The sequence below is a fragment of the Micrasema longulum genome, unplaced genomic scaffold (assembly GCF_059751315.1).
Source record: "Micrasema longulum isolate JH-2025_06_02 unplaced genomic scaffold, ASM5975131v1 h1tg001012l, whole genome shotgun sequence".
Lineage (NCBI taxonomy): Eukaryota > Metazoa > Arthropoda > Insecta > Trichoptera > Brachycentridae > Micrasema > Micrasema longulum.
In genome coordinates, this window is record NW_028278200.1 from 756,879 (window position 1) to 771,429 (window position 14,551).

Here is a 14,551-nt window from a genome sequence, read left to right on the forward strand (position 1 = left end):
TTTATTTGGGATATCAACAGTAATACAGCATATATGGATGTACAAACGAAAAAACGTAAACTAAAACCAATAACAGTTTTCCACATAAATAAATTATACATAAACAATTAGGTATAGAATAAGAGTTTGTGTGTGTGTGTGTGAGAGAGAGCATGGAGGGTGTGTTAGTAAGAGTGCGGGACTGTGGGAGTATATGAGGTGTGTGTAAGGCAGAGGCGAATCGTTCATATAAGCAATTATGCACAGCTTACCATTTTATTAGGCTTTCGATAATAATGTTTATGGGAAAATAAATTAAATAATTGTTATTTATTTTTTACATCGGTTTACATCGGTTTACAACGGTTTACATCTTCCTACAAAAAAAATCATATATGTAGTGCGCCCAGCGCTCAGTCCGTTTTCAGTAAGATTACCTCAGCTTATTTGTTTATAAAGTACACTATATTTTACATCTTCACTCAGTCAGGTTTTTTAGTACTAAAACAAGCTTGCAGATTACAAATATTATTTGAAGATTCTTGATTTGGAAACTAGTATTTCGAACATTATTTCCGAAGGACTATTTTTCTTTAATGGGATGGGTTTGTAACAAATAATAGTTTATTTTGCACAATTAAATGGATTCTGGAATCAGGTAGAAACTTTAACTGGATTCAAATAAATGTACAATTTTATTATTTTGTATTTAATGGACACACTGTAAAGAAAGTGTTATCATTTAAAATACTTTGTCTCTGATATATTTCTGTATTTTATGCAGTAAACTTCGAGACTACATTTCTTCGAGAACATTTAGACACATCGATATTTTTTTTTTTTTCAAAAATTAGTTAGGCGGGTTTAATAATTTTGAAGCTTGTGACAAGCGGAAGAAATTTTAAAGTTTGGGGAAACTTTAATATCTTTGGAGTACATTAAAAATTTAGCATCCCAAAAAACTAAATAATTTTCATAAAGATACGCAATGTACAACAAAGGACCCAAATGTGATCCCCGGGGACTCCCGATATAATGTCCATAAAATTAGGCCTGAAAACACACAGCACGACAGCCTGGCTCCTATCGCTCAGGTAGAATGAGATCTATAATTTATCAGCATCAGCTCGATCATCTGCTACAGGAAGGTATGTGATCAGTCTCACGCTTCAGGTGCTAATCCAGGGCCAATAAAATACGTTAGTGTAAAACCACGTTTGAAACCAAATATTTAATATCAACCCTCTCAGGAATCGAACCCGGACCTCAAGCATGGTAGGTTTACGTGTCAATCCCTGCACTAACGTTTTTTCAGTCAAAAACACTCGCCCATAATTATGGTCATATTTCACAAACAAAACTGTATTCGTTATCTGCCTAAACACAAACAAATACTAGAAATAAATAACTGTATTATGACCTCGAGTATTTAGTAAAGCTTCATCTCCCACTGAGACAAGATTTAGGGGGTGACATTGACAAAATAAATTGAACACATGAGAACTGTTTATTTTGTTCTGTTGACTCGTTGCTGGCTAGAAATATTTATTTCCGGACAACTGAAAAAAGAAATTGGAATATGGCGTGTGCTGTCATCATTGCTTTTATCTAATAGATACATATGGCGTACTTAAGATAATACGAGTACCTACGCATCTAACAATGCTTTTACTAGGGGTATTATCATGTACGTGGAAATAATTAACATTTTGCGGAGGTTGATTATTATTAAAGGCAAAATGACAATTTATATCAATGTGCATGCATATCTTCTAGAAAATAGCGACAAGCCCACACAATATTGCTGACGAAGAAAGTATTTTATTACAAACATCACTACTTTTAGTGAAAAAATGTGTTTCCTCATTGAATTTAATGAAATTAATTCAATATTTTGTTTAACCCTTTCAGACCTGAATTAATTAAGTAAAGTACTTAATTTTTTTTTGATAGCGTAAAAATATTACAATATCCTGTAGAACGTAGAACTTATTGTACCATTTCTTGCACCGTGTAAAACCAGTAAAATTTTTAATTTAAACTGTTAGTACATATGAGACCATTGCAGGAGGCTGCTGCGAGATATTGCATAGATTTATTTATTATAAAGCGTGTTGTCCAGATGTTTGTGATAAAATATATGCATGTTTATGTTATAATATTTCATAGTTATTTTTGATATTATTTAATTATGTATATGCTTCTACTTTCCTTTATTTTTTATCCCAACTCAACACAGGGCCCATGGCGTCATAGAGTTTGGAATACGTTATTTTTTTTTAGAATATATGTGAATTTGTATGAATAAATACATAAATAATATCATGCTTATCATCCAAATCCACGGGACGCGATAAAATTAAAGTGGAATGACGTTCACTTTTATTTATGTTATTTTATTTATTCAGCAAATACATTCTCTCGGATAAAAATTAAATTAAATGGATATTACTAGGCTACATGGTGTACTTGTTTTGCGTTTGCCTGCCATTAAATAAATAATTATAATACAATTAAAAATCAAACCACTTTCTAAACTATTACGTTCTCTTCTCAAAAAGCTTTTTTATTTCCTAACAGATAATTATTTACAATATTAAAGTTTGTCCGAAAAGATAAAAGACTGGATTTCATCCCTTCGGGAGTCATAAAACCAACTGATCCACGAAGAAGTTTAAAAATTGAAAATTTTTTTTCAGGCGTTACCTAGTATTTGAAATAATTCAGTCAGATGAATCTCTTCACAACAATAAAGATTTCAGTTCTTCACTAAAAGGAATATAGATGTTCAAATATAGGCAAAATGGTGAATGTTACATAGTGTGTAAAGTGGCCACTTAAACCAGCCAATGACAGGTCATAAGCTCTGTGGATGCCTAGACTTATATGTTCCCTTCTCTAAAAAGTTTTTCATCTCTGTTGTAATATTAACAGCTCCCTAATTGGTTGAATTCAATCCTTGTCTACAAAAAATTGGCCAAACTCAAAACATCGTTAATACTATTTTGGTTTAAATTTTACTATTAATCCCCAAATCGAATTATAATTCAAATCTATAGGAATAAAATTACTTGCGTTTTTGAAAACTATGTATATCGATGTACGTAGCTTTGGTTATTAAATGTTTTATATGTCAGTAAGCTGCCGAATAAAGAATTAATCGCATAAAAATAACGTCCAAAGCAATAGCATAGTAGGTCAGGTAAAGAGCAACTAAAACAACATTAAGACGCAGTTGATATAGCTATAAAAGTCTCCCCATCCCCTATGGACATAATAATAATTAACTTAATGTCTTGACTTTTTCCTTAAATAAATAACAATTATACAAGGAATCCTTGAGAAATATGGTAGGGCATAAAATCTTTCAATGAAATAAAACATTATAGACAAAACAAGTGTATATTTAAAACAATTTTTAATAGTTACATAATACTTATTAATTTTCTTGGTTTTTGTACGGCATGGCACGGTCACGATTGACACGCAGCGTTTTTTAATTACGTAGATACCAATTGTTATTGATGTTTAATTTGCACATTAACCAACCAACGTCTTATGTAAAGTGTTTCCGCTTGACGCTGATTTTTACCTATATACAATAAAAAATAATACGAAACTGTATTTTTTAAGTAAAAATAAATAATAAATAAGGAAATATCAGTTTTTTTACATTTTTAAAGTAATAAAGGTCTATGAAATACTGTCCGGTAAAAAAAATAAATTTTTTCGCTAATTATTAGTAGCATAAAAAATACTTTTAAATTTGTAATTTTGAATTCCCGCAAAAACGATGATTCTATTTTCTACGCCCCAAATACGTCACGATTCATATTTATTTGTTCGTGGCCGTTAAATTTTTTTTAAGAACAATAACGCGGCCTCCGTGGTGCAGTGGTCAAGACGCTTGACTCACACACGGAAGGTTCCGGGTTAGATTCCCGGTGAGAACACAAAAATTAAATTTGATTTTTCTCAAGCCTGGGTGTTCTGTGATGTAATTCACCACTGTAATTGGGCCTCCTGGCCTGTTGTGTTGCAAAAATAAAAATATATCACGATTCTTGACGTCACAACAACCAAGGCCAAACACGTCGCAGTTTTCTACGAACGTATTTTTATCGATTCTTTTTTACATTTATGTATGAAAACATTTCTCCAAAATATTTATATTGATTTTGAAAATATAATTAATTATTCTTAATCCATTACATATATTTTTATCGGTATTCGTAAAATGTGATATTTCCCTATTAGAAATTTTTATCGTGAGAGTGAAAATATCCGTTTTGATGAGAGGCAATGGGCTAGCGCGGCTGTTAAATTAACATAAAAATCGAGCGTGATTTTTTTTTAATGTTCAGGATCTATCCAAAAACAATTTGTAAATTTTAAATTTCGCAAATATTGTGGATATCTAGCTGTATAGGTTGGATAATTTTTATTTATGATTGAAATTCATTTCGCATGTTTTAAAACACTTATTTATTCATGAATATGGTTTTAATTGTCACATAATATAGCCTGCTAATATGTACTTTAGAAATCTACAAACAAATATAAATTTTTCATCACTACTAATTATAATTTCCTAATCCGCACCCAATGATGCATAGGACACTGCATTAGTACTACGATTGCAGCGTATCTTAAATATATTATTTTTAAACAAAGACGACGGATTTAAAACACCGTATGAACCTACTACTGACTGCGACACGGTACAAACTACTAGTACATAAACACACAAATAAAAAAAGCCCAAAAAGTACGACAAATATAGATCATTTTTGTTACATTGAAAGTAAGGTGATCAATCTTACGCCTCAGGTTCCAGTCATGGAACAATGAAATAGTCTATTTAGAAACACCTTTAAAATCAATATTTTAAGACCAATTTATAATTCACAGGAATTATTGATAAAAGCAATGGTAAAAATACCGAAACCTAGTACCTTTGGCAATTTTGTAACCCAGTAAGTAAATGCTAAAAACTAGGTTTTTTCTTTGTTGTAATATACTAGCTTAGGGGAATGAAATGTTCTTTTCCTTTCTTTTTCTATTGTACTTTCTGACCGTTAATTTTTTCTTTAAAAATATAAAAATAGTAGGTAAAAGAATCACAATAGATATACCAAATAAATAAATAAACTTACCCAAAAGTCCACCAAATATCGAAACACATGATATTCAACCAGGAAAAAGCAGCCAAAAAGCTGAAGTAGACCGCATAGCCTATAAAAATTCGTAAACATATTACTTTAAATAACACTTTAAATAACATATTTTTATTAATACTTGTTTTTTATAGTAAAATGTAATTTCACTGTGTTTAAACATCTGTATATTATTATATTGCACTGAAATATGATTGAGATTCGAAGATATGTTTTTTAATGCACATGTTTTTATAAATCAAAAGTGACCCACCGAAGTTTCAGCTCGGTTTATGTTTCAGCCAGTTTCAGCCCATAAAACGAGTTTCTCCCAAAAAATTGCCGAAATTGGCTTAGCCGAAACCTGCGGTGGAGAAGTGTCAGATTATGTTTGGCTATACTCGGGTGCATCTTATAGCTCGTGACTTTAAGTTTTCGTGAGTTCTAAGATCTTACATATTAATATTTTTGTAATTCCTTTGCCGTTAATTAGTTAAAGTTCCTATGGCGTACATTTAATAACTGTTGGAGTTATATGTATAATTTTACAACGAACCGTTAAATTATGCCGTTTTTTCATCAAGTATTTTACTTAACACTTATTTTATTGAACTCGGTTCAACTATAAAAACGCCTTATTTTTCGCCTAGGGTTTTGAAATGACTTTTAACTTAATTAAATAAGTTTCGGCTAAAACTAGAACAGCAGCCGAAATTCGGTTTTGTTTTTGGCAGAAAATCTTGTTCCGGTTGGACACTACAAATCAAATATGCAAGTCGCATTGGCTAAATATGAATTGTCCTTTAACATTTGAAAACTGTTCTGAAATATTTGTTCTCGTGTTTGTGGATTATTGGAGATGGTTGTGGAGATGTGATTAGTGGAGATGGAGAGATACAAAAAAAGCTAGGTATGTATATCTGAATAGACACATGTGGCGGTCCATCCTCTCTACCTACCTCTACGGGAAAATAGCGAGATGGTGGTAGTAGTAGTAATCGTCAGATGAAATGATGAAAGGAACAAAGCATAAATTGTTCAGGATAGGCAAAAGAAATAATATTGTTTTTGTTGTGGGTTATACTGAATTAAATATGTAAGATTGTATTTGCTAGACTGTTTTGATTATAAATGTATTTTGACCGTATAAAATAACACCGGTCTCCTAATAAACTTACAATAAAAAAACCAAAGAGATATCCCTCACCACCCACGTATTGTGAAAACTCTCAAATCAATTTTATTACAATTTTAAGTGAGCACAAATCACAACATTTTAAGCAAATTACACGTGCGTGGAAGATTATTTAAAAGAAAAAATGTAATTATTTTGTAAAATACAAGACAGATCGTGTAACTGACAAAGATGATATTAAATATGTTTGTCCACAGATGCTTAGCGAATGACACTTTATGGCTGCCAGAAATGCAATAATATAATATTTCTTCTTGCGTCATCAGAGTGAAATATTTACAGACTGCGAAAAATACAATTTTTCATGACTTCCTTAGTCTACACTGCAGAAGCGTAACTATTTTTACCACATTTATTGTTGAAAACTACTTTTTCTTCTTCAGTTTCAATCGTAAGGATTGGCTGGAAAGCCCTGCATCTCTTTCTCCACTCCGCTCGGTCTTCAGTGAACGTTCTCCAACTTTGTATATGAAGTACATTCCATATAGTGTCATAATTGCTACGGACACACTCAGCGAGGACGCTCTCTGTCAATCAATCGCTTAATCATTCCCTCCAGAAAATTTTGCAAGAAATTTTCATGTCACAGATCTATCCATATTGCACGCCTTTCTGGTATGGTTCTCGGCAGGTGCCTGGTTTCTCCTGCTGAGAACATCGTCATTTATTATGCGGCGTCTCCAGAAAATTCTTGGCATTCGTCTATACCTAGATGCACATCTCGAAAGCCTCCAAACTTTTTCGTTCTCTTTTGCCTACGAAACATGTCTCGCAACTATTCAATAAAATACTCCACACATATTTACGTTTTCAGTAATTGCTTGCCGAGCTTTAAGTCATTTTGATGGATTCGAAAATATTTTGATTCATATTAAAGGGGAGTTTTGCTTAGTGAATGCTCCTTTCAGCTTCTTCACGGCCATCCCATGTATTTTGACTTCCAAGATAGAAAATATATAAAAGTACTAAATATAATGTCGCAACATTCAGAAGATTCTAGCTAGGCAGCTCATATAGAAACGCTTATTAACTATTGTATTTTATATTTATTTTGCGTATGGTAGGAAACATACAAAAATATCGAAATTAGAAAAATAGCATTAGGTTAAGAGGCCTGTCAGATATTTTTATTTTATAGATATATCTACTCTACCCGAGGAAAAAAACTGGTCTTGCGCATTGAACAATAGCCAATCAGGTTTTGAAAGAAACAACTGAAATCAAAATGAACAGTAATTTCAAATATGAATATTACCCACATATATCTTTAATAGTTATTTTATTTTATTTACAATTTGATGTCTCCAAAACAAGTTGATTTTTCGGTTCATATAATATGTAAATTTGCGTGTTAAATTTACCCAGATTTTTGAAAAATTAATAAAAGTTCAAATTATTTTCTAAATTTATTATTCAGCTATAAATAACGTGATTTGAAAATAATAAAAAATACATACAAGTGTCAGTATTACGATATTTGAATACTCGTTGAAAAATAATGTAATACCTACCTAAGCATGACGAGATAGTAATGATATATTGATAATTATATTTTCCATGATAAATTTATCTAAAATTTCCATGCACACGTAGGTATCATAATTTCCCTAATATTACCCACTGGTGCATAGGCCACTGCGTTTTTGCTCCAATTGCAGTGCATATCAATCATTTACGTTACATTCAGTAACCAGTCCAGAAACAATGAAATATTGAAGTGTAAAACCTTTGTCCACTGCTAGGAATCTGACCCAGATAAAGAATATTCATAGTTCATTATGGTTATATGCATACATATTCGGACTATCATTATATCTCACGCAAGTTAGGTCAATGAGGAAGTTCAGTGCCGTAGCAAATTGGTTATAAAAAATGATTTCTTTGGCGCGGTAAAAATTAGAGCATGAAATTGTACGGCGAAGTTTTTTGAAAATGCATGAAAAAAATCACGAAAACGATTTTGATAAAACAGAACTACTTAAAACGACGTCATTCTTCTTCTTTATCAGCTTTCTGTCCTCCACTGCTGGATATAGGTTTCTTTTATATTCTCCTATTTTTTTCGGTCGGTTGTTAGCAACTAGTTGCAGCCAATTTTTACCCCCTACAGCAGCTCTGTCGTCGGAACATCTTTTTGAGGTCTTTTGACGCCTCGCTTATTCTCCCAAGGTCTCCATTTTAACATTTTAGGGGTCTATCTTGTGGGGTCTTGTCTAGCAACATGTCCTGCCAATTGCCACTTCAGTCCTGCTACGCGATCCATAATATCCGTTATTCTGGTTCTGTTCCTAATATCTTCATTTCTTATTTTATCTCTATGCTTATACCAAGCATGGATCTTTCCATGGATCGCTGTGTGCATTCAAGTGCTCAAGCTTTTCTACATTGCTTTGTGTGAGGGCCACGACGTCATTAGTTCTACGGAATAAACCGATGATAGAGTGTTATGATAGATTTTCGGTTTAGGGGATGCCAATTTACCGATCAACAGAATTCACCGATAAGAACTTGCGACATCACACGCGAAGTAATTTCAAAATTCAAAACTTTAAAAAATCACAGTGCTGATAACACGATACGTATAAATATTTTTATAACATAACAAAAAAAATTATTTTTTTAAAAAACGAGTGATCTTTCTTATTGGTCGAACTTATATTATGTACTTGATTGGCGCCTACCTACTGAATTATTATAAACGAATTATTTAACACGTTACCCAAAAGCGTGCATTGATGCTCAGGAACAAAGGAGTGTTGCACGCGTGCTAGGCAGGAGTACGAGACGAGCATGGACGACACGTGAGACATGATGGTGCGCCCGTGCAGGTTCTGCAGCGCCGGTAGTGCCAGATACACCACGAGAGTGGCAGCCAGGAACACGCACGAGATTATCAAACCCTGAAAACATACATAAATAAGCGTCAATTCCTATGTTGAAATGGGGAAATTTATTAACGAACAGAAAAATGCCATAGCATTTTCAATGTAGGTTAGTAATAGTACTGCCTCATCATCATACCCAGTAGTGCGTAAAGCTATTTATTAATTACGATCGATTTCTGAATCACGTTTGTTACGTCGAAGGTAAGGCGTCAGTTCCGTAATAGTTAAGAGCTGGGTAGATCCACAAAACATATATTTCACGTTCTCTCTGCCAGGAATTAAACTCGGGACCCCAAGCATAGTAGACGCACGCGGTAACCATTACGGTACGAGGCGAATTTATCTCCACTTGCCTTTTTCAGGATTTTACCTGAGAGTGGCCATCGAATCGTAAACTCTCATCTAGCAGCTAGCAGCTCAATCACAATGGCCGCACTTATTTATCGTTTTGATGATTTCAATGGAACGACTTCTACGTTTGGCGTTTGACCATGTGACGACCATAAACTAATCAACATCCACCGTGATCTATCAAGTTGGTAAAGGACTTTTTATCGACGTGATAATCATCTATGATTGAGCTATAAGATTCTGTTTCTAAATTGTCTTTTTTTTTCTATTTTTCATCCGCTCGGACACGGATACAACTGTCGTCAATCTCTAAAGCAAAAATTAAATATTATTTTTAATTATTTCAATTAAAAATATTAGTTTGAACACCGAATCTTTTTAATACGCTCATTTTTGTGTGCTTTAGACTTCAGACTGCAAGGCCGATAAATTTTTTGTCGGTGTTTATTTTTAGGTCGGGTTTCATTTATTTTGTAAGATTTATCAAATTCTTTTAAAAATATTACAATATTAAAAATACAACGCGTTTAATGCTCCAGTGTCAAGAATGTGGGCACATAAATTCGTCACATTAGTTGGGAGTTTTTTGGGATCACAGATAATAAAATTCAGTTTGGAAGAGATAATCCATAAAATCATAGGTAATCCAGATATTACAATTTTTAAATACATGTATTTGTTATTTATAACCAACCTTTTTAAAAGTACAATATTTTAAATTATAATGATTTTTAAATGTATTTAATATGCCTATAGATAGACGATTGTCTGCTTGTTAATCCCGTTTTCTAAACAAGGGTTTTGATTTGTATCAATTTGAAAATTATATTAGGGACCTAAATAAGCTTTGTCTTGACGGGTGGCCTTTTTACATCGGGCAACACTACAGCCAACTTCATCGTGAAACTAAACATAGGCATGAAATGACAGTATACGTTATTCCGCCGAAGTGAAAACCAGATATTTTTCAATAGCGTTAAACATGTCGAATTTAGTGTTAAAAAGGAGTATTTACGGAGGATTTTACTGCATTACTTTTTTTTTCAATCTGCGGCTTAAGCACATTGTTATGGAGCCTTACGATGACCATGATCTGTCGGAACATCACCGAGCATCATCATCATCATCACCTTTGCTCGGTTTCATGATTAGCTGGGTGTAGTGTATTATGAGCTCCTTAAACCGAACAAAACCATTCACTTTTGTAACATAACGACGCTCGACCACATGTTGCGGGGTCATTTAAAACATACTTGGAAACGCTCAAATAGATAATTCCATCCCGCCCGTCGCACCGTTTTCACCAGAAATTGCTTCTTCTTCAGAGTAATAATTCGCTAGAGGACTTCTCTAGCAAATACGTTTTATACGATATAAGCTTTATTGCATGGAACAAAAGTGTTCTAAATTTTTGGTTTAGTTTTTATTTTAACAGGAAACGTGTAACATACGATTTCGGTTTGCGCTTGTAATTCTGCACCTGAGTACACACGGCCCATTGTATTGCTGTAAACTGTAGCTAACTTTATGGTTTATAATCATAGAATAGTTTTTGTCCGTATGGGTGACTCATTAGCCAGTGGCGTATTACTCTAAGAGTCCTTCCGATTACCACTTGTTCCGATCGATGACTCATAGCCTGGCTCAGCAGCGCTTCCATTATCATAAAGATGCCTAAAATGGCTCAATTCGTGGATAATTGTTACGTGTGACTAAGGAATTCAAAAACATAGGCACTTTGAAGTTGATGTATCATTGGTGAGAAGACATTTAGAGTATAAATCTACAATATGGACCCCCTACTACATTTGTCACCAAAATTCTCAACAATTCTTAAGGTATATAAATTTCAAACTTTGAATCAGTCATGATTTTTTACTAAAAACATTAAATTTGTTAAAATTTAACGATATGTGAAAAATTATAGACCTTTTAAATTTATACATAATTGTAAATTAAATATGGGATTGCCCTGATCAACTTCAGGGTGCCTGGAAGAATGACTAGACAAGTGCCGACGTTTTGTAGCAACAATTCACGGACAGTGTATACTTGTAATGCCGTATTGAACAGACTTCAAGAACTCGGCAATAGTTATTCCCACGTATCGGATTTAGTATAGGGTTTTGTTCCAATAGAACAAACCTTTTGAACTTTTTCAAAGATGGTGAATAGAAATTATATTTATTTATACATTTCATCATATACTCGTATACAATGTTTTGTTCACTTTGCCCAGCTGTATGAAACAGTACTTAACGATTTTCTTTTATTTATTACTTCAAAATATTTTATTATTCAATTTTATTTTTACATTTATTCTTAAATTGTTTAAACTTCTACTGAATATGTTGTAAAATTTGTAGGTTTATTTTTTGTTTATTAATCTTGGGTAAAGGGTAAATCATGTTTTTTTAAAAATAATTCAACCAAATATGTTCATATTAAAAAAAATTCAAAAAGGCAGATTTGCTGTGTGTTAATAAAATAAAAATAAAATAAAATAAAAATTACCTCAAAAGATGATGGTATTCGAATACTGCTAGAAAGATAGGTAAAAGCAGTCGCTAGCGATGGACAATAGTTTCGATGACATATTCTTTACTAATTTTTAAAAAGAAAGCATTAATTTTGATGAAAAAACGGAGAAAATTTATTCAAGGCCTAATAGGTAATCTAGTAAATTATTTTTCAGTGTTTGGCGGGTGGGGAAAAACTGGCAAAGTAATATTTTATTAATAACTACAGTTTCCAAGTATTAATACAGCGATCAAACGAATGAGGTTAATATTTACATCGCTTTATTTTTTCTGAATCTATTTTGTATCTTTATTTGAGTAAACAGATTTCGGAGAAGCGCATAATGGGATATATGAAATTAAAATTCACTTCTCTCAAATCTACACTTTTTTAGTCTAACTGTATTTTCATTGTTTACAGATCTTTTTTTTCCTAACGATTACTTGGTGTTACAATAAAATGTGTATCTTTGAAAAATATATTTTTTTATACTAAGTAAATAATACATTGCAAATTATATTGATTTCAAAATAGAATAAACAAGTACCGTATTGCACAATGAGATTTTTTGGGTTATTAGGCCGTTTGTCGTTCGTACTATGTACCAACGTTTCGGATCGCATTACAGCGTCCATCATCAGGGTTGATGCTATTTGTGAAGATAGTTGTGTAACGTCAAGTACTTAGGATTTGTACGGTGACGCAGTCGTTGCTTTCCGCAGTTTGTCAATTTAAAAACTGTGGTGCTTCACAGTCTACGCTTGTATGCGATTTCTTTATAACTGGGTACGGGGATGATTTTAAACTTGTAAATAGTACGAAAGACACACGGCATAATAACCCAAAAAAAACTTATTGTGCTACTAAACAGCCGTGAAAATGTAAGAAGTTTTATCAAGTACCGTATATTTTATTTAATTGATTACAAATAATTTTGTTTACAGACTACATGGTTTTTCTGGGTCTGACTAGCTAGGAGTCTCTTTTGTTAAGTCGGGACTCTTTTTATTGTTACGTATAAATTATTTGGATCCAGGTGGATGAAAAACATTTTATTTACGAGACAGAACTAGAACCCTGGACGAGTGTTTACGACTCGATGGCTACTCTCTGGTAAAAATTCTGAATAGGGAAATCGAGTTCGAATTAGTTCATGTAGTATGGCGATTGGCACATTCGCCTACCACGCTTGAGGTTCCGAGTTCGTTTCCTGGCAGGGTCAATGAGTTTTTTTTTATTTAATGATGGTTTACCACTGCAATGTTTATCTGTCTTTGGACTGGTTCCTGAAGCGTCAGACTTACCAGTCTTACGCTTCATGCTCGAAAAATTCTGCCTCTGGGATTCCAATGTAGTCCTCTATGCACAATCAGGTGCGAATAGAGGATGATGATAACGATCAATCAAAATGTCAAATTAAGTATATTCGTAAAATAAGTATAATAATTATAGTAAAAATATTTATTTTTTTTATTTACCTCATCCGATTTAAGGATGTTACCCCTTATCTGAACTATACATTATTATTATTTCTCTAAGAAGAAAAAAATTTAAAGTTTTATTTAAATTAATTTTATAGATATATCATTGTAGATATCCATTATTTCTAATTACATGTATGTTACACAGACAGCACAAAATGTGATTAATTCTTAAACTATATTTTAAAAACTTTTATTATTTTTTCATTCACATTTTTGGTATAATTCAGATTTAACATTTATCACTAACTGATATCATTAAGGCATTATAAAATTTGTTTTTAATTTATTAAGAGATTTATGCAAAAATGTTTAATCTTGGAGTAATAATGTTTAAGCGTATATTTTTTTACTGTTATTAACTAATGCATCTTTCATGGAATGTCCTTTTTTTTTTTGGGTTCTACGTACCCATAGAACCAGAATATTTTATTTATGTTGGTTAGTAAACATTTAAAGTAAATCGTTGGTAAAATTAATATCTAGACCAGTTTACTTTTCTGAAAATATGACGTCTGGAGAGCGTTTTACCTGCTATCGAAAATAACTCGGCTCAGATGCTAAGTCACAAATGTTTATCAAAATGTTATCCCGTCGATTGAAAGTCCTTAACCAACAATTAATCCACAAGAATTTTTTATCGGTAATGACCGACAAGTGCAGCCATTGTGATTGAGCCGCTGGTTTTGTAAACTTTTATCTACTTAAACGTCAGCATTTATTTAAGCAATTATATCAACGCAATATAAAGATAAAGTACTTTAAAAAATGATATTTTTGTCATATACCTACAGAAGCAACATGTCCCAAGTATTGGAGGACAATACAGCTTGGCATTAGATTTGTATTTATCGATTTTAGTTTGTTGATTTAAATTTATTCGTTTGTTAGGTTTAATTAATATCGTTGGTTGTATCCCAACTCAACACAGGACTTCTGGCCTCATAGAGTTAGGGATACGTTAATATTATTTGTATGTAATAT

At 32.5% G+C, this 14,551-nt stretch overlaps 1 protein-coding gene across 1 annotated transcript in view; it reads right to left on the bottom strand.

Annotated features, from left to right (window-relative positions):
* LOC148277557 (G protein-coupled receptor Mth2-like) overlaps positions 1–14,551 on the bottom strand; it is a 64,995-nt gene that overhangs the window by 27,312 nt on the left and 23,132 nt on the right. Inside the window, exons 3-4 of the mRNA XM_088232725.1 lie at positions 9,050–9,230; positions 5,136–5,214 (exon numbers count right to left, since the gene is read on the bottom strand). Coding sequence (XP_088088851.1) covers positions 5,136–5,214; positions 9,050–9,230 — 260 coding nt within the window. The remainder of the gene's footprint in view (positions 1–5,135; positions 5,215–9,049; positions 9,231–14,551) is intronic.